This window comes from Carya illinoinensis, chromosome 3 (genome assembly GCF_018687715.1).
Source record: "Carya illinoinensis cultivar Pawnee chromosome 3, C.illinoinensisPawnee_v1, whole genome shotgun sequence".
Taxonomy (NCBI): Eukaryota; Viridiplantae; Streptophyta; class Magnoliopsida; order Fagales; family Juglandaceae; genus Carya; species Carya illinoinensis.
This window is the reverse complement of record NC_056754.1, coordinates 17360360-17382087: the sequence shown is the minus strand read 5'-3', so window position 1 is coordinate 17382087 and position 21728 is coordinate 17360360. Positions and strand designations below refer to the sequence as shown.

The window sequence follows — 21728 nt, the reverse complement described above, 5'->3', positions numbered from 1 at the left end:
CAACTTTCAGATAAGAGCTCATGTGGTTGCCTACTTGACTGTTCGTAAAGAGTACTATTCTTTCCAAATGACATGAAGTATTCAGTGCAAGAACTCCATTTTGTTGCTGAAAGACTAGGGTAGCGAGAATAAAAGTTTTTTCAGCTTCTCAAGCATCATCACAATTCCCATCACAACCGTAAGTTGTAACTACAATTTCCATCAGAGAAGGTTGAATCAACAAAAAAGGGGGGGCGCACATTTTATTGAATCATTTTCTTATCTTACAAAATTATATAACACTGGTAGTCAGTAGATATCCATCCTGTAAAATATGATGGGGGGCTTCAATGCCAACATCTACCATTGAAATTGTTACAAATTTAACTCATTGGGGCTGAAAGCTGTCATTTATGCCCATCGGCTTTAGCTGACCTAATTACAATTTTGAATCTCCCTATAAGTAAGCATTTGAAGAATAAAGCGCAAATGTTCAGCCTTCGGTTTTTCCTATTTTAACATAAATCAAGAAGTCGGAAGTTCTAGCTTGTACTGATGGTAACATAAACCTTCATGATATGCTCCTTTAAGCTAACGTTCTTCTGTCGATTGAACAGCTGACTTGGGTAATCAGAGAACCTTATATGAGCTGGGTCTCCACTCTACATCTGCGATGAGCCAAACCAAAGGAACAGACGGCTTTGGTTCAAAGGTGAAGGTTGATAAAATAAATAAATAAATAAATAAAAAACATAAACACTTCACAGCAGTATCTATAATATAAGTCTAAAAATGTAGCCAGTAAACTGCTTCACACTTTAGTTGAGATCAGAAGAATGATTATAAAAAAAGGTCAATATGCATAGGCACATTCAAATAGCCATTAGAAAGTTTCTTTATCATTCATGCTGCGGTAAGGAAATAAAAATGAATTTACACTTCGTCATTGCACTTGTTGTTGGCAATGGCCAATTTTTATGATAATCAATAGTGGGTGAGTTGTCAGTAACAGATTTCTCAGGCAAAGAATGCTAGTAGATGATGGTTCTATAAGTTAAAAAGTTCAGGAAAAAAATAGCATCTTTGATGATCTATTTTAGTTGAAACTGTTTTATTCGGTAATATAATGAGCTGACTGCTTTACATCAGTCTTCAGTTTGAGAATGAATGACTACAAAGTAACTTGCTGTTGTTGAGGAACCAAATCTACCAGGCAGAGGTTAAACTCTACGGTAATCCAAATTAGGTTCACTTGATCTGCAATCTAACATTGCACAACGTTCTATAACGTAACATCGTGGGAAAACGAGATATTATATTTAGGAAATAAATTATCTCCACCCAGTTTGTCCACTTTCGTGCTAGATCTTACATGGTATGGTCTGTATACACAAACTTCTCCCATAAGGCCATTATCCCATGTGTATTCACATTCTTCCATTCCGTCCAGGTACTTCCAGGTACTTCCAATATGCTAATTTGCACAAATTCATACAACAGACAAAATGTCAAGAACGTGGAAAAAAGCCATTTAATCATTTCCTAGCTTAAAGACGCTCCCCCGTACAGCAATTAATGTTTTAAATACAAGCTCACAAGTTGATATCAAGGAAGTTGGTTATGAATCTAGATCTTGTCAAAGTTTGGACTGTTTGGGCACACATTACCGACACTCACGTATGCAACTTTTAAACTGCCTAGAAAGAAAACAAAAGGTAAAATTAAATAAATAAATAAAGAGAGGCTTCAATTAATATTAAATCATTTGCATATTTTGCATAAGAAATCAAGAAGATGTATCAAGGGAATTGCAGGTTGGAGATGATGCAAAGAACTGACATGATATACATACTATAGGATAAATGGGATTCACCTACCAGTTGCCTAAGCAGTTCCTGTCACCAACCTTTCCTGTTCGTCTAGTTTTCTGACCTTTATAATACCAAATAGAACTTGAAAGCCAAAAAGTGCACAGAAGGCATATGCTATAGTTGCAGGCACCTAAAAGAGAACAATTAAAGCACTGAATAAAAACTAAGCACACAAAGACTTGTTTTTCCGTAAGGAACAAAGATTAAAAGGTATAGCTTACTCTTATGGAGTTTAAATACAAAATTGTTGCAAGGTTTATCAGGCTCCCAGCTGCTACTGCCTGTTAATTAGTCAAAAGGAGATATATTCATAGAGTGATAACATTATATAGAGAGAATATGACAAACTTTTCTTCTGATTCATATTAGTCACAATACAAGATAATTCAGGTAAACTGACCATACAGGAAACTGAAATGTTTTGTTGCTATTTTAAATTGTCAGCCTTAAACTCGTTATCGTTACTTTGTTTTCACAATCTGTACATATTTTCTAGTGATATCATGCAATTATTACCAGTACAAATTTCCTCTTTTATCTTCCTTTTTTTTTTTCCTCCATGATAAGAATATGAGGTGAAAGGTAAGGACTACCATTACAAGAAAAAGCTTAAGCATTTTGCAAGTACACAACTTTCCATCTCCACGCACAGAATTATCTTTGATACAGTTTTCGATTTCCCCTTCAAAATAAACAGTCATTACCACATTTTTGTATCTCCACTGAAAGTTACATTATAATACCAATCAACATAGTGGTTGAAAAATGTTAGTAGACGTCCTTAGTTTGAGCTGCCAAAAAAGGGTGAGATTTTGAGTATGAACTCAGATACATCATTTTGATACTATGTTCAACTCCAATTATCCCAAAATATTGATTTTCGAAATTGACACACCAACTGGAAACTTCAGTTGCAATGTGCACACTGTGCTACCTGTGTCACAATCCGACTATCAAGATTGTATCATGTCATCCATTCTTTTGCCTATCTTAACAGCTGGATATAAAAGATGATTCGAATTGCAACTAAATTTTCGAATTGGGGTAGGGGTGCTTACCCGCACCCTACGGGGAAAAAAAACACAATAAAATATATAAAATAAAATAAAAACACACACACACAAAAACCGAACAATAAACAAAATACAAATAAAATCCACAACACAATACCTCCCTCAATGATTGGAATCCAAAACAACTTTTTTAAACCTAAACTACTAAAAAATAAACTCAATGACCCATGGATTCGGAGAGGAGCCAAGGAGAAGGAGCCGTTGCAGAGGAAGACAACTGCAAGAGACACACAGAGAGAGAGAGAACTGGGAAGGGAGGCTTCTGCACGGGAGGACGAATTTAGGGCTAACTTAATCCCCCACCCAAAAAAACCAATGCCGTTTCGGCATTCATTAAAAATAAAAAATAAAAAAATAAAAAATAAAAAAACTTCTTTACCAAAATGACGTCATTTTGGTAACAAAATTCTTTTATATATATATTTTGGAGGGCCAGCTCGGGCGGCGGGGTGTGGAGGGGGCGAGCCTCGGCCTAGCCCACCCCTGCCCTCGTTTCCCCTGTGGGGTGGGGTTTTCTGTGCAGCCCAGGTAGGGTCAGGGCGGGGGGCGATGAGGCAGCAGTAGGGCGGAGCCCCACACCCTGCCCTAAATTTGGGTGTCATTTGTCAAAATTGGTAGTTTGAAGGTTTCATTGCCAAAGAATTAATAGTTGGAGGTAGGGCTATCCACTAGAATTAAACTTCTAAATCAACTTTCCATTCTCAACTGATTCTTGGAATGCTGACAAGTTGGTTAACTACAAAAAATATATTTTCTTCTTCTGATGGAAGTTGAATCGGAATGAGTTTCTTCTTCTGTTTTCTGACCATCCTTAGTTTAAATATTTAAAAATCTATATATAATATATAGATTCCAATGATACTTGGTGGTTGTCGTGCCTTGATTATCATATCATTCTAATGACCATCCTTAGTTCAAATATTTAAAAATCTTGGTGGTTGTCGTGCCTTGGTTATCATATCATTCTAATGACCATCCTTAGTTTAAATATTTAAAAATCTATATATAATATATAGATTCTAATGAACTTGGTGGTTGTCGTGCCTTGGTTATCATATCATTCTAATGACCATCCTTAGTTTAAATATTTAAAAAATCTATATAATATATATATATATATATATATATATATATATATATATATATTATTCAGTTTGTTAGATTACTCTCATGTGGTGGATTATGGAGATCATATTTTGTATGCATTCACGTGGCTTCTAGCCAGATTGTCTACTTTAGTTTCTATCATGAGTTATCGTCGTATTCCAGTTGATTTCACTTGTTCATTTTTTATTGCTTCTTTGGTTGGTTGCAATGGGGTCACGTTGAAATTCCTTATCGATCACAAGTTATTCGAGTTTAAAAGGGAGAATGAAAAGTGGTGGAGAACCACTAAGAGAAGTCAATGTGTAGTGAAATATATTTCTATCAATGTTGAAGCAATGGCATGGTTGGTTTCAACAGTGACGGAATGTGCAGCCTCTGTGGGTTCCTCTGAGTTTCTTAAAACTCATGGGAAAGGGAATCAAGTGTTGGTGGTGCAAAGGTGTCACAATTACTATGGCAGGTTTTTTTGGTTATCAAAGTTTGGTCACAAGAAAAAGCACGGCCTGATTGTGGTACTAGAAGGGGGGAAGGGGGGAAGGGAAAGGGTTGGAGGAAGTTCGGCGAAACCTTGAAGGAGATGATATCACCACCCTCTGTTTTGAGTGAGAATAACATAGACAAAGCAAGGTCAGTCCCTGTTTCAAGGGCAGTAGATGGTTGGAAAGGCTCCTACGCAGAGGTGTTGAGCAAGTCTCAACCATCGGTGCAAGTGGCGAATAGGGAGGAGCGTGGGGGATGCAGGGGTGTCTTGGGGAAGAATCCACAAAATTTATTACAAGAGTATGTTTGTATTCCAAAGGGAGATGAATAGTCTTTAAAGAGGGTGCTATCTAGGGAAGGGGAGTTGATGTCGTGGAGGGCCATGCAAGAGTTGTTATTGGATTTAAACTTTAAAGTTGATTGTATGCTTAATTGGTTGGAATCTGGTAAGGGTTTGGGCCTTTCGGGCTATGAGTTTTCAAGTCTGGCCCAAGTGGATCGCATGGGTGGTGAGTTTCTGAAGTGGGCCGTAAGGGTGTAGTTTGAGAGGCAGGATCTTCGAAGGGTATTGGGTTGGGCTATGGTAAAGGTCAAAATGGGTCTAAGGGTTATGTATCGCCCAAAATTTTAGATCACATTCTCATCCACTTGTCTTCGAAGCCGATACATGACTTGCCAGCTCTATTTCCGGCACAGAAAGTTTCATCGGTAGCCGATGAACCTCTTGGTGGATCGGTGCAATTCCATTGGCCCGAGGAAGTAGAGGAAGGGGAGTTGGTAGAGTTTCATGATGGCAGGGAAGATTCAAATCGGGGGATCCGTAGGCCTCTTGTGCTCATAAACCCTTTATCTGTTGGTGTCTCCACGAGGGATCTATTTCCAAGCTTGGTAGAATAGATTAGGCCAGTGGAGGAGAGTCGACTACTGAAATTGGGTGGTAAGGTTGATGGAGGTTTCGGGGTTTCATCAGAGGAGTTGATTGGTGAGACGCAAATGGTTTGTTCTCCACAAGTTGTGGTGGAAGATTCCAACTTACAGATGGTTGTCAGTGAGGAAGAGGGAGACAAGGATGATTGGGTAGTCTGATTCCGTTATGTACTATTCCCCCTAAGGAAGTCCCTAAATTAACTTCGGATTGGGTACTAAAAAAGGTGGAGGAATTACAGGAGTGTGTGGGGATTTCCTATGAAGGTTTCGAATGGCAGTTTAAGGCCCTTCTTATCTCTATTGAAGCAGTACGAGCAACTGCTTTGAATTCAATAGCTAAAAAGGAAAGGGAGTTGAAACAATTGATATGTTCTATTAATTACGATAACAAGTAGGGAAGTGTTGGGAGGGACGGGTTGAAGGGGCGGGGGTCATGTTCATCATATGAAGCCTAGAATCCTTTCTTGGAATGTAAGGGGGATCAATGATGTTAACAAGCATCTTTGCATTAGATCCCTTCTTCGTAGCTAGAAAGTTGATATTGTTTGTCTTCAAAAGACTAAGCTGAGTCATGTTGATAGAAATATTATTCGTAGTTTGTGGGGTTGTTCTTTTGTAGGGTGGAGTTATCTAGCTCTGTTGGGTGCTTCAGGAGGAGTATTGTTGATGTGGGACAAGAGAGTGATCGAGTTGGTAGAGGATTGCATTGGGAATTATTCAGTGGCTGGTTCTTTCAAGAATATTGAGAATGGGTGGAGGTGGGCCCTTGCAGGCGTTTATGGGCCTAACGTAGATAGTGATAGAAGTTTTTTGTAGGAGAAACTAGCAGGTCTGTATTATTTATGGGAGTTACCTTGGTATTTGTGTGGGGATTTTAATATTGTTAGGTTTCCTAGTGAGAGGGCGGGAGAATCTACTTCAACTGGGGCTATGGAAGAATTTTCAGAGCTTATTTTTTATCTAAATCTCGTGGATCTCCCTCTGGTAGTCAGGACTTTTACTTGGTCTAACAGTAGAAAGTGGTCAAGGTTGGATAGATTTCTAGTCTCTTATCCTTGGGAGACGCATTATCCAGATTTATGTCAGAAGAGGTTGCAGCAGGTACATTCTGATCATTTTCCCATATTGCTAGATTGTGGTGGCATTCATGGGGGTAGGCTTTATTTCAAATTTGAAAATATGTGGCTTAGAGCTGATGGATTTGTGGAGAAGGTAAGGAATTGGTGGGCTTCTTATTCCTTTCATGGTACCCCTAGTTTTATTGTGGCAGTTAAACTTAAAGCCCTTAAGACTGATATAAAGAAGTGGAATATTGAAGTCTTTAGGCATACGGATGAGCAACAAAATCTTCTTTCGGATGAGTTGCATACTCTAGAGGTTAGGGAGGCTAATGAGGAGTCTTTGTTGAGAAAGAATGAGATGGTGTCTGAAATAGAAAGGTTTTGTTGATGGAAGAAATTTCATAGAGGCAAAAATCAAGGGTGATTTGGTTGAAGGAGGGGGACAAATGCACTAAGTTTGTTCACAAGATGGCTAATTCTCATAAGCATAATAATGCGATTGAGGTTCTTCATTCCGGTGCTAATGTGTTCCAATCCCCTGATGATATTCAAGATCATATTTTGAATTATTGTGAAGATCTTCTCAAAGAGACAGTGGGGTGGCGTCCTAAGCTTGATGGCGTAAATTTTGATCAGCTGGATTTTAGTGCAGCAAGCTGGTTGGAGAGACCGTTTGAAAAATCTGAAGTGCATCCGGTGGTGAGAGGTATGTGTAAAAATAAAACTCCAGGCCTAGATGGTTTTTCTTTGGCTTTCTTTCAAGAGTGTTGGGACATAGTGAAGGAAGATGTGATCCAGGTTTTTCATGAGTTTCACCTTTGTCACAAGTTTGAGAAGTCCCTTTATGCTACTTTTATTGCCCTCATCCCAAAGATAGCTGGTGCTAATGAGTTGAAAGATCTCAATCCTATTAGTTTTGTAGGCGGGATTTATAAAATTATTTCAAAGGTGTTAGCTAATCGTATGAGTTTGGTGATGGATAAAATTATTTCTAAACCTCAAAATGCTTTTGTTCGGGGTCGGCAAATATTGGATTCAGTACTAATTGCGAATGAGTGCTTGGACAGCCGAATGAGCGAAGGTATTCCGGGAGTTCTTTGCAAATTGGATATGGAAAAAGCATATTACCACGTGTGTTGGGATTTTCTTTTTTATATGCTAAGAAGATGTGGCTTCAAAGATAGGTGGTGTGGTTGAAACACTGTGGTTCGACTGCTCAGTTTTCTGTTTTAGTTAATAGCAACTCTTGTGGATGTTTTCAGAGTTTGAGGGATTTGAGACAAGGGGATCCATTATCCCCTTTTCTTTTCATTATAGTTATGGAGGCGTTGAGTCACCTGGTGGAGGTTGCTATGGGGGGAGGTTTTCTTGCTAGTTTCTCAATGGAAAATAATAGTAATGGTGCTTTATCCATACTTATTGTTTGCGGATGATACTCTTATTTTCTGGGATACTGATAGTGGACAGATTCAAGCTTTAAGGGCTATCCTATTGTGTTTTAAAGCAGTTTCGGGCCTCAAGGTGAATTTGGTAAAGTCGGAATGGGTTCCAGTGGGGGATGTGGAGAATATTAACCTTCTAGCGGATTTGTTGGGCTGCAAAGTTGCTTCACTTCCAATGAAGTATCTTGGGCTTCCATTGGGGGCACATTTCAAAGCAAAGAATTTTTGGGAGGGTGTTGTAGAGAAGGTTGAGAAAAGATTGTCGGGTTGGAAGCGGCTATATCTATCAAAAGGGGGGAGATGAACCCTTATTAAAAGTACCCTTTCCAATCTCCCTACATATTTTCTTTCTTTATTTCCATTACCGGTGGGTGTGGCAAACCGGATTGAAAATTTGTTTAGAACTTTTTTATGGGGTGGCATGGGGGAAGAGAATAAATTTCATCTTCTGAGTTGACAAAGGGTGAGTAGTCCAATTGTGTTGAGAGGCTTGGGGGTGCGAAATTTGAACATTTTTAATAAAGCTCTATTAGGAAAGTGGCTGTGGAGATATCAATTGGAAGGGAATTTGTTTTGGAGAGAGGTTGTTGATCGGAAGTATGGAAGTGATTGGGGATTGGAGTTCAAAAGGAGGGTAAGGGGACTTATGGTGTGAGCCTTTGGAAATTTATTAGAAAGGGGTGGAACAATTTTTAAAAACATATTAAGTTCAAGGTTGGAGAGGATGCAAGAATACGTTTCTGGTTTGGTGAATGGTGCAGTGAGAGAGCTCTTCATACTGTTTTTCCGGATGTCTTCAGCTTGGTTGGAAATCAGCAGGCTTCTGTCTCAAAGGTGTTGTGTCGTGCTAATGGGACTGTGCATTGGAATGTGATTTTTACTAGAAATGCACAGGATTGGGAAATTGATGAGATAGCAGGTTTTTTCAGCTTTTTGCATTCCCTGAAAATAGGAGGAAATGGGAGAGATCGAATATTGTGGAAACATACGGGGAGCAATAATTTTTCCGTTAAATCTTTTTATAAGGTGTTGACAGATCAACAACATATCTCGTTTCCGTGGAAGAGTATATGGAGGGTTTCTATGCCATCTAAAGTTGCTTTTTTTACTTGGACAGCTACTCTAGGGAAGATTTTGATGGTAGATAATTTAAGGAAACGTGGGATGATTGTAAGAGAGTGGTGTTTCATGTGTAAGAAAAATGGTGAACCGATTGATCATCTACTTTTACATTGTGAGGTAGTTAGGGAGTTATGGGTTGGCATTTTTAGTAGAGCTGGATTGAGTTGGGTTATGCCAAAGAGCGTGGTGGAGCTCCTAGCTTGGTGGAATAGGCATCATAATAGTTCTCAACCGGCAGCGGCATGGAGGATGATTCCTTTGTGCTTAATGTGGTGTTTATGGATGGAAAGGAATGAGAGGTGCTTCAACAACAAGAAGCGGTCTGTGGAGGAAATCTGGAATTTTTTTGTATCTTCTTTGGTTCAGTGGTTTTCTGCTATTGTACTAAAGGGAGGGAATGTTCATGAGTTTTTGTTTACTTTTCAGCTTTCTAGAATGTAATTAGGTATCTCTTTTGTATACTTCTTGTACAGGGGCTTCGCCTAGTTTCATTTGATCAATAAAGTTCTTATTTATCAAAAAAAGAGTAATTGATTATTTCATGAGGGCTGCAAAACACAGGCCCAAAAAAGTTGGGCTGCAGACTGCAAAAAAAAAGTGGCAAGTGCAAGGAACAACCAAGAAATTATTGTTGGGTCGCAAACACCCAAAAGTGGCCAACACGAAAAAGCCAACTCCAACAAACTTCCGAGCATATTTATTAAAAAAAAAAAAAAAAAAAAATCCTTTAGGTCAGAATTGCACATTGGAAATTTTATTTCTACTAAAATTTCCTATTTACTGATCAAAAAAAGAATTGGAATGCAATTTCTCTTTCGACATTGAAGGTACACTCCTAGTTGGAGGGGTTTGTGTAGTTTTCCCTTTTTAGTTTTTTTAATTTTTAGTCCTTGTTTTTGGTGAAGTAGGACTTGGATAACCAAGCACGGCAACAACCAAGTTTTATAAATTCTTCAGTTTATATTTGATGAGAACTGCAGATGAAGAAAAAATAAACAGATTCCTGTAAAAGTTGGTGTTGAAGACTTGTATAATTCCCCCAGATGATAAATTAGCTAAACTCACATTCCCTATTGTCCTCTGAACAGCTGCAACACGCTGGAATGCCCGCTCAGACTCTAATGTGCGAACTCGAAGTTTCAGATCACCTTGCTCCTGTAATAGATGGAGTAAGGGAGATCAATTTGAAATCCACAAGATCAACGAAATATAAGAAATCAAAGAACTCTCAATATATACCAATCGTTGGATAATTTCTGCAAGCTTTTCAACTCTGTCGGCCTGTCTGAATAAGTTGTAGAATGCACGGGATTGTCTATCCCATCTCTTTCTGACATCCTGAAATATTCATAAGATTCACAAGGAACTTGAGAAACATGCTATATCATTGTACAAGATAACAAGAGAATCAAGAGATTTTTAAGGTTGCCTTCAGGATAACTTCAACTCCAGCTTCCTTAAACTTTAACAACTCCAGTGCATAGCTACAAGGTAAAGCATCAAAGGAACGTCAGATGTATGGAAGATATAGCTTGCTAAATCTCAGAGCTGGCAGAGGCTAAGCTCAAACTCACGGCTTGGCAATCTCAGTGATATCAAATCGAGGGTCAAGGCCCTTCCCAATGCCATCCAAAACTGCAGAGATGATAACAGTTTACTAGTTGAGGTTCATGTGGCATGTACAATTCATACTAATCAAGCCATCAAGCTCTAATTATATTACCTGAAAATGCTCTAACAACAAATGTGAATGTGGCAGGAAATCGAAAAGGTTGATCTGCTGCAATGGCTAACAAATCTTCCCCTGTTAGGAAAATGCAACAATTAGCACCTCATGTTCATAGGGAACAAGTGAAAACCCTAGCACTTGCTTCTGAAGTAGATATTCAAACAACTGAGATGAGGGTCGAAAGTTCAAACATCAAACATAGGGCACAGCTATAAATATTTATATTATTGCATTCATACATATCCGGGCGTGTACACACATTATAAAAAACAAGGATGCATTACATAATCTTCGTTTTCATGTTAGCCACAAATAATTTGGATTTCTACAACAAAACCTCAAGCATTAATATGCCGAAGTACAGTTGCACTTGTATGCATCAAACAAGCAGAAAATTTCCTTATTCCAACACCAGAGTATGCCTTTATTCCATGTCTCAAATTCAACAAGACACAATTGACGGTACAGAACCTTCTCTAAAACCCAAGACTCCTCGTAAGACAGGGGACCAGTCTGGGAAGAATATTGAGGGAGTGGGGGATTGGTATTGAGGAGAAGCCAACCAGTTCTCATCTTATATGAGGGTAAGAAGCATAAGAGGTATGATAATTTATTGCTATCCCTGTGAACATGCCTACAAATTATAGGACCAACTTATTACTTGGGTCTTTACTAAACCAAATAGCCTGACATGGATTGTATTGATCAGGCCAACCGCATGCGCTTGGCTCTCAAAATCATTTCTCAAATAGTTAATACATTAGATACCTAGTTAACAAGTATAGAATCTATCATAGAAAAGATCTACACCAGGTGCATTACCAATTGCAGCCAGCCTTTGTTTCTTTTTCATTACTCTTTCCTCCTTGCTCAATGGCTTTTTAAACCCAGGCTCTATTGTTGCTAGCTCTCTTTCTTTTCTTTGTGCAGCAAGCCGCTCTTCAAAACTGCGAAACAGTCAATTATAAATTTACGGTCAGAGAGACTCAAATCAGGAAAAAATTTAGATGAGAATTTGGCAGGTTTGCTTTGTTTATTTGAGACAGGCTATGAATTTGGCAGGACTGCTTTGTTTAGTGATGCCTCAAGAGCTCACCAAACTATTAAAGAACTGGAAAAGTTTATACTCTCATAATTCTTCTCTACAGCACCTGTTGAGGAAAAACAGTGCTGTTCGTCTGACAGCAGTCATATCTCCAGTTGGCACAAGAACTCCCATTTGAATCATTGCCTGAAGGACCTGCACTAGCATAAGAGTTTCCACTAAATAGGTACATCACAACCAAGGATAGGAATGGCAATATCATTAACATATAGTAACTGTAATGATGGCCACCACCCTTGAGGAGAAATGATTACCTTATCTGGATTTTTTTCATAAACTCCGTAGAATGTTTCAAGCAAACCTTCTCTTATATTTTTACTGATACTGTAAGATACAGAGATAGAGTAAATGCACAGAACATCACCAAGGAATGTTAGAGAAATAGAATAAATCAGTGTATTCTTACAGTAGGGAAGACAATACAGGGTCCAGAAAATACCTTCCCATCATTCCAAAATCATAAAAAATCAACCTTCCACCATTGACATCATCAACCGCAATGTTTCCGGGATGCTAAAGAAAGGAATCAAAAAAATTTCGGGTCACATCACTGATAAATACATCAAATGGCAGGATCTTAAAGTATGTAAACATGACAAACATGCAGACCACAGCTTCCTCATTTGTAGATAAAAATATGCTTACCAGAACTCTCTATTATGATACTAGATTGAGACAGTCTATGAAATAAGGGCAAAAGACAAAAACAGAGATGTTCCAGACAATGCCCCAAAGTGGCAGCCGAGGGATTAACAAAACGATTTTCAGATGTTCTAGTACAAGGGTATTCTTGACCACCTCTTGTAATGCTTCATATGATTCCAATATTAGAATCCATTGAAATTCCATATCCTACTTAACTAAACATGCACTTATTCGCACCATGCATGCAATGAAGAGCAAACATGCAGGAACTCACAGGATCAGCATGGAAAAAACCATGAGACAGAATTTGTTCCAAGTACGATTCAACAGCATAGCGACCCAACCTAGAGAACACAGCAATAGAGTCATCAGGTGTTGGAAGTAAATCTTCTTTTCATCTGAGAAGCGCAAGAGTCGGTGGTCTCAATGCGAAAAGCTTGTATCTTGTTTAACCTTTGGCGATCAACACCCAGCTGATCCAAAGCTTGTATCTTGTTTATCTTGATCCCTGGAACATACTCCATTGTCAAAACCTGCATGCAAAAAGTTAAATGATAATAGTTGAAGGAAGTTAGATATTAACAGGAAAAAACACTAGCTTTAACTGGTTGAGGATATGATTACTGAAGGAATAAACCTGTGGTGTCGTATACTCCCAAAATATTGATGGAACTTTCACATAATCCATATTTTTGAAGTTACTTGCAAATAGTTCTGCATTTGCAGCTTCCTTGGTGTAATCAATCTCCTGAAAACTCAAAATTCTGGTTGCTAATTGAACAGAAAAAGAAGAAAGGAAAGTCTTAAAGAATGAGAGAGAGAGAGAGAGAGAGAGAGAGAGAGAGAGCTAAAACTTGAGAATAAGTTGCATCAATGATCTATTAGGGATGGAGTGACTGCAAACGAAGCGATGATCACAAAATGTGTAAAATGTTATGCATTTTGAATTGTAAAAGAGGTGAACTAAAAAGGCAAACAATGAAAACAATGTATATGTCCAACAAACTATGTCTAAAGCAGAAGTAAACCTGCTAGCTAAAGCTAGCTAACATCAAAAGATGAGGCAAGGACAAAGAGGATTCTTGTCAGAGTCAGTAGCACATTCAACTTGCCTTGTTGAGGATATAGGAAATCATAGAGCCATAGCAAATTTTCTCATCACTTATCCTGTTTTACCACAGCACTCTATGATACTTACATACCAGCATTCATTCACAACCTCAACACAAATTCTACCTTTTCTTCCACTTATCTTTGTCACATGATGGAATCATCTCAACCAATTTGCATCAAAGTTATCCTCAACACTGTTTCTAAAATTCTCTTGAAATGATTCGGGTTGGTATTACTATGGCGTATCCTTTCCTGGCCACTACTCTTCCATATCAATATCCTTGTCTCAGATTCATTTGGCATTATTTTTCTTTTTTTTGATTGGCACGGAGTGTCAGGGAACATCTCAACTAATCCCAGAGGTGCACAGGCCCTTGGCAAGGAGTTTCCCGCAAGTGTACATCGGGTGATTCAAAAGAAAAATCTCCCAGTCCGATGGCCCCTAGAGCTTGTTTGCACCCAATGGGATTCGAACCTTGGACCTTGGATGGAGCATACCACCAAAACCAAGGCCTTTACCACTTGAGCCTTTACCATTTGGCATTATTGATTTGTTTTTCCTTTAAGCATAGCAAACATCACAGCCATCCTATGAGCTTTAAATTTAGGAGAAAAGTTACGGAACTCCAAAACCCTAACTTAAGAACGATACAATTAAGGGAATATGACTACCTGATATAAGACACTAGCACACTCATCATAGATAGCAACCCAATCCCTCTTCGCGCCATCTGACTTTGGGTCAACCTTTTGGAGATATTCTGCGATTACCTGGAATATTAAAAAAAAAAAAAAAAATGGCCATAGTATTGATGCATGTCAGAAGAATCTAAACCCCTTAACATGTGTGAATACCAAGAAATAATCTAAACCCCTTAACATGTGTGAATACCAAGAAATAACTTTCAAACATATACATGCGTACTCCTTTTTTTCAGGATAACAGGGCATATCAAGTTGAAAAAAGAATCCAAATTATGAATGAGAAAACAAAAATCGCTTAGTTTAATACATATTTAAGCATGCTCATGTAGACTCATATGACACAGACACGTAGAATCCAAGTGTCGTTGGTTGTATTAAGTAATAATCTAATGAAAATTGTAAATTTCGCGAGACCAAAGAAAGTGAGGAAGGAAATGTATAGAAAAGAGGACCAAATCAAATATGATGAGTAGTGGGGATTTCACAATTATAATAACCCCTGAAAGAATAAGCATAGGATTTTAAGCCAATAAAAACTAACCCTCAGGTTTTTAAGGTCAATGTCAAAAAGATCCTTGAGACCAGGCCTTTGTACTTTAACAACAACTTCCTCTCCCTTCAATCTTGCACGATGAACCTGACCTGCATAAAAAAATTGTATTTTGATACTTTTATTTTTTTTATAAGTGATACTTAAATCTTATTAGCTTTTGCAATAAACCTGGAAAAGATTCTACTGTACATAAGATAAAACCACTTATGGAACACTTGAGCTAGGTTCATTTACTTTTGCACAAATTTCCCAATGACAAAGCATCAAAAGCAAATTAAGGTTACCAAGACTAGCAGCAGCTATTGGTTCATAGTCAAAACGATCAAAAATGTCATTCAAAGGAGCTCCAAGTTGTTCTTCAACTATAGACAAAGCAGTCTCCGAAGGGAAGGGTGGAACTTGGTCCTGCAGCAAAAAAATAATTCAGTTTTTATTCCTTGATAATTTGATAATACATGAACACTCATTTATATAGAGAAGCAACACACACAAATATGGAATTACAATAAATGAGGAAAGAAAATCAAATCTGTCCTAAAATCATATCAGCCACAAGTAATGCTAAATACAGTCATGTGTTGTGCAAGCACTGCATACTTCTTTTGAAAAAGAGTGTGGTCCACCATTAAAAAATTAATTTTTTCACGCGGGGCCCATATTTATTCACTTTTTTCAAAAGGAGTACATGGCGCTTGCGCACAAGCTCTCCTCTTCCCACCCTTCCCGAAAATTAGAAACAAGAAAAAAATACTGATGACACTCTTGCATGCTTCAAGTTCTCATACTACCCACATCAGTTGCTGAATTCTGTCAATATGAGGAGCTTCTATTGAGATAGTACTGTTGGAACGGGTGACCCTCTTCCCTAACCGTAAATTGCTACTACCTAGCTTTTCAAAGTTTGTAGCTTAGATGAGATCGCTAAGAGGTAAGCAGTAAGCTATCTCAGTCTCAGAAGGCTACAAAAGAAAAACTCAATTAAAATGCCAAAAAAAAGTGTTGTTAATGAAAATGTGTTCATTAATATGAGCAATAGAGAATAAAAATAAAAGCTTAAAAGCTGCTAGTAAGCAGCTAGAACCAAGATGGTTGATTCAGTCAACATATATTATCGAAACACACTATGGCACACACATGAACAACATCTAAAATAACACGACTTCAACCTGAAGTTCTGACAACTGATCAACATATTCTTGAGCAAGAATGTCCACCCTCGTCGAGAACTGCTGGCCAATTTTGATGAATGTAGGACCTAATCTCAAAATACTTTCTTTAAGCCACTTGGCAAGAGCCTGCCGCCTTGAAGCTTTCTTCTTTTCTGTCATTCCTCCTGCAACTCCACATCTTTCAAATCAGATCTAGATTAAACTACAAGTATTTTCATTCAATGACGGAAGATCAGAAAGTTCTGCATTACTTTTCAAATCATTGAGATCATAGGGTATGCCCTCACCATCTGGATTGACCCACATGACCTAGAGCTGGTAGTAGTATTTTACAGCCATCCCAACCAGAACAGGGTTTCAACAACTAGATGCACAACAGGCATACTAAGGTCTTCTTTTTATATGAAGTCTTGGGAATTTTGGGATGAATAGTGAAAAATGAGATGAAGTTAAAGGTCTATAGCTTTTTGTGAAAGTTGTGGATCCCACCTTGAAAAAAAGTTTGGATAGTGATTTGTGAGAAATAATTTAGAAAAACATTGTTATTTAAATTAAAAATAGAAAATAATAATTGGGGTCATCAACATTTGGCTTTTTTTATTGTTACGTATTGTTTTAACTTAATGGTATTATAATGTAATAAGTGAAAACATGTTGAGATGAGCAGTGGAATAGGTGTCTCTCTTGCATACTTCTTGTATACGTGGCTTGCACCTCTTGTGCATTTTAATAAAAATTTCTTACTTCAAAAAATAAAAACGAGAGAGAAACCAAGTTTGGTGATATAAGCCCTTGCAAATGTTGTACCATCTACCATGGGCTTCTGAACAGCTTTCTTGTCCTTGAGACTGATGAAATATTTACCATCAGTCATTAAACATTGCAAAAACCCGCACATTATTTATTAACTTCAAGTCATAGATGGATAGGTAGGGACACAATTTTTAAAGATATTATCAGGGTGACAAAATTGAAGACTTGTTTATGCCTATCATTATTTAATAAAATCATTTACTTAAAATAAAAATAAAAAAAAGGTCTTATTTATGAACAGAGCCTAAAATATATGCATTCAATTGTTTGAAAATTGATCCAGTAGTAGTGCCTGACCTCGATAAGAAAACTTTTGATTGTTCAGCCAAGCCTTAAAGATAAATGTCAGTACGAATCCCCATATTTCCAAGGTCCTCTGTATTGTTGAGTAGGTTTTAAATCTACTCCAGCGGCCACCAGGTGCAACAGAAACCTGCAAAACCCATATTTTGCCAAAAGATTATTCTCAATAGATGTGAGTCTAGATATCTGGAATCTTGTGAACTTATGTATATAAAAGCAACCTAAGAAAATAAGTAGTTATGCAACTGAGGTGAATATGAAAACCTATGCCACAACCATATAAAGTAGGCTCTGCCTACACATCCATGCACACAACATGGGTCCTGTCTTCCTTAACGATTCTGGTCATCTAATCAGCCAAGCCTTTCATACTTGCAACCGTTTTTCTTATTAAAGAGAATTCAACATTCCAGAAAGTCAAACTTCAGATCATGTGGATTTGAACAGATCACTTATACCTTACCACAGCATTACTCTACTGCTGAGTTAAAAGGGCCCTAACTTAATCTTCCTTAACCGTTATGGTCACCTTTTGTCCAATATAGTTGTTATAGGTTACATTATTTAATATATTTATTATGTTCCTTCCCAAAGAGTGTATAGCATAATTTGTATAATAATATTTCATACAACTAGAACCTTTGATTTATTATATTATCTATTTATACTAAATAGTTTAGTTTATTACATTTATCTTATGTGTTAGTATTTTTTAATTATAACTATAAGTTAATTTATTTTTATAAAAGTTATACCATAAGAATTTTTTAATCAAAACTATTTGGTTGAATAGTTAAATGGTTAAAGTTTTTTTTGTAAAATTTAAAAAAAAAAAAAAATATTAATCAAAAGATAAGATTCAGAATTTAAAAAAGAAAAAAAAAAAGAGTTCAAGCTAGATTAAATTTTACAAAAATAACTATAACCATAAATAGTTTTGATTAAAAAATTCTTATGGTATAACTTTTATAAAAATAAATTAACTTATAGTTATAATTAAAAAATAATAACACATAAGATAAATGTATTAAACTAAAGTATTTAATATATATATAGATAATATAATAAATCAAAAGTTCTAGTTGTATGAAATATTATTATACAAACTATCCTATACACACTTTGGGAAGGAACATAATAAATATATTAAATAATGTAAACAATAAATAAATTAATAATATATAATTAAGTACATAAAATATAACTAACATATAATAAATATAACACATACATATATATAACACATTAAAAGGTTCAAAACGGGCTCAAACAAGTCAAGTCAAGCTAATAAGAGTTTTATTCACAAGCATAAACCGAGTCGAGCCGAGTTTATACGAGTTTTGAGCGCTTAATATTTGAACCTACATTAATTGGTTTATTCACGAGCCTAAAGGGAGTTGAGCCAAGTTTCACAAACCTATATTTACTTTGGGCAATGCCTAAGGATGTGGTGGATCTACTTGTAGGTTGGTATGGATTGAAGGGAAGAAAGAATGTTGCCGATATATCGAAGATGATTCCTTCATGTCTGATGTGGTGTCTCTAGCTCAAAAGGAATGGAAGATGCTTTGAAGACAAAGAACGATTGATGGGAGAACTTAGGGATTTTTTCTTTAGTATTTTGTGTTTGCGGGCTAAAACTCTTGTAATGGATGATTTTAACTTCCTGAATTTGTATTAGCTTTTCTTTTGCTTTTAGAGAGATGTAGGTATTTCTTTTGTATACGTTCTATGTACTTGGACTTTGCCTATTCTTGGGAATAAATTTTCTTATTAATTAAAAAAAAAAAAAAAGAGTTTGCAAACATCTCGTTTATTAAATGAACCGAGTATACACGAGCCGAGCTCGAGCTCGAGCTGTTCACAAGCTACTCTGTTCATTTGCAGCCCTACTTAGGAGTTAAAAAGCCTATGTAAACTTCACGTGAAAGACAAAGAAATGATTTTTTAAATACCAGCTATGTTTCGTTCATTATTCTCTTCACCTCTTTATAAGATCAAAACACCACAATTGAGCGAGTAAGGTAACCCGCCAGGTGGATGTGTAATGTACCAATTATTTTTTGGGATAAGATGTAATCAACCGATAATGATGATGATGATGTGTTATAATCCTGAGGATTAAAGGTTTAACCAAATTAGTATCTAACAGTCCTAGAACTTTTGGATTAATAGTTGAGTCTTTAACAATTAGTATCAGAGCAAGGACCACATCATGGGTTCAAATCACAGAGGGGGCGACCTATAGGTTGGATTAAAAAAAAATTATATAAGCAAAAGAAGTTTTATTCAGTGAGTATAATAGGCGAAGCCCATGCACACAAGAAATATACAAAAGAAGCACCTAACTACATTCTAAGAGGGGGAAAGAGAAGATAGAAAAGTATGAGCATAAGCTCCATCAAGTCCTAATGCAAAAGACCATTGCAATAAAGAAAATACAAAGAATTTCCAGATTTCCTCCAAAGGCGCTCCTTATTATTAAAGCATCGCTCATTCCTTTCCCACCAAATACACCATATGAGACACAAATGAACCATCTTCCACACAGCAACCACTTGTTTAGAACTATGAAAACCCCATCTAGCACGCAAGCAAATCCACTACTTTCATCGGCATAACCCAAACCAGCCCAACTCTATTGAACACGCCATCCCACAATGCCTTTGCCACCACACAATGCAAAAGTAAATGATCCACAAATTCTTAATGATTTTTACACATGAAGCACCACTCCATATAACAAAACCCCACTTTCTCAAGTTATCGATAGTCAAAATGTTACTAAGCGAAGCTGTCCACATGAAGAACGCTACTTTGGAAGGCACATGAGACCTCCAAATTGTTTTCCATGATAAAGAAGAACAATGCTGGATATTCAGCACTTTGTAATAGGACACTGAACAATGCTGGATTAAAATGTCTTGGTAATTTGTATGGGAAACCTATCAAAAATTTTGTATGGGCATAGTGTTAAGTCATTGAATACTAATAGATGAGTGAAGCCGCCAAAAGGGAAATGGCTACCAACGGGTCAGTGTCGATAGAGTGGGCTGCTATGAACGTCGGATTTAGAAACGTGGTGGAATGTAAAGATCCTGAGGGTTAAAGGTTTAACCAAATTAGTACCCAATAGTCTTAAGACTTTTGGATCAATGGTTGGGTCTTTAACATGATAATACTAGAAACAACACCTATTTCTCTCAAAAGTTCCGTAGGGATGACACATTCCACCTAGACCACAACAACAACAAGAAGTCGCGAACATAGAGTTAGGTCCTTCAAAATTGAATCCAACACTCCACTGCTAAATCTAGTAGTTTAACAACCGAATCCAAATACACTAACGCCGCATTCACAAAAATACTGAAACAGCTAAGCAACATTTTTTCAGGTTCCAAAGAATTGAAGACTAAAATTAACACCAATTTACCTCAATGGATTCTTTCCCGATTCGCTTGAACCACGCATCTTCTTTACCAATCTCCTCTATCCTTCTCTTCCTCCCTTCCTCCTTCGACGCCGGATCTTCAACCTCCTCCACCAACTCCCCCGCGGTCACGCCATTCCCGTTCACATACTTCACCAAGCTCCCATTTCCTGGCGCAGACACGCCCACACTGCCATTCGAGGAGCTCTCAACCGGCACACCGTACCTAGAATCACCGGTAATAGCACTAGCAGCTCCATTTCCCTTGTTCAATTCCTTGATCAACTGTCTCTCTCTATCTTCGACCAGCGCACCTTCCTTACTCACGGCCCTAATACGAGTCCGAACATCGAGACTGCGCCTAAGGCCTCTAGAAAGGGAAGTTTTAGAGAGAAAAAGCCGGTGTGTGGGAGTTTTTTGTGGAGATAGTAAAAATAGCTCGGGCAAAGTCAGAGAAACTGCCATGAATTAGGGTTTTTTTTGCGCAGAGTAATTTCGACCGAACCCCAAACCACAATTTTTCATTGCATCATCGCATGCGTGAAGGAATCATGAATGCGAAGGCTTTTTGTGGTTGTTGTGTGTCAAGTATAGACGACGACGACTACAGATAGAGAGGCGAAAAAGAAACGGAGGGAATTAGAAAGGGGTGGAGGTGGATGGGACACGTGCCAAATAGAAAGATGAGGGCGTTAGGGGGATTTGGCGGAGGGTTCTGATTGGCCGAAAACCTTGCCGCGTTGTCTTGGCCACAAACGCTTCGTATGCATGTAACATTCTTTTGGACGCTTTTTGGCTTACGCGTCACTGTGTCAGCACACAAGTTCGCTCATCTCTGGGACGCTTGATTGATCTGTGGTCATAAGTTATTTTAAATTTTAAAATGATTATAGTATCAAAAATCAAATTTAAATATAAATATTCTAAATGAATTAATTAGGAATATAAAACTGGGCTAGATTTTTTTTTTATTTGATCTGGAATACGAGCGATTATTTGCTCAGATTGGACCCGAACGGTTAAAATGAGACTAGACAGTGTAATATATATGTCAAATCATTTCTTTCTGTTCTCTATGCTTACTAATGAGTTTAAAATGTG

The 21728-nt window shown here is 37.4% G+C and overlaps 1 protein-coding gene across 3 annotated transcripts; it reads right to left on the bottom strand.

The window, feature by feature from the left end:
* Positions 1–211: 211 nt before the first annotated feature.
* Positions 212–21255, bottom strand: LOC122303544 (protein ACTIVITY OF BC1 COMPLEX KINASE 8, chloroplastic-like). 3 transcript variants are annotated; one of them, XR_006240757.1, is made up of 22 exons: positions 20631–21255; positions 17192–17327; positions 16079–16245; positions 15197–15317; positions 14901–15001; positions 14327–14425; positions 13179–13289; positions 12995–13074; positions 12816–12885; positions 12336–12409; positions 12151–12220; positions 11943–12031; positions 11614–11738; positions 10786–10866; positions 10637–10697; positions 10492–10546; positions 10302–10400; positions 10128–10217; positions 2072–2131; positions 1857–1980; positions 1352–1453; positions 212–647 (listed from the first exon to the last, which is right to left on the bottom strand). XR_006240757.1 is itself a non-coding variant. In XM_043115371.1 (21 exons), the coding sequence occupies exons 1-20, from the start codon at positions 21090–21092 to the stop codon at positions 1864–1866; spliced, it is 2268 nt and encodes a 755-aa protein (XP_042971305.1). In that variant the 5' UTR covers positions 21093–21253; the 3' UTR covers positions 212–647; positions 1857–1863. The 3 variants fall into 3 exon arrangements, 2 of the variants coding, with proteins under 2 accessions (XP_042971305.1, XP_042971306.1); XM_043115371.1 differs by lacking the exon at positions 1352–1453 and having other exon boundaries at positions 20631–21253; XM_043115372.1 differs by lacking the exons at positions 1352–1453; positions 1857–1980.
* Positions 21256–21728: the final 473 nt, after the last annotated feature.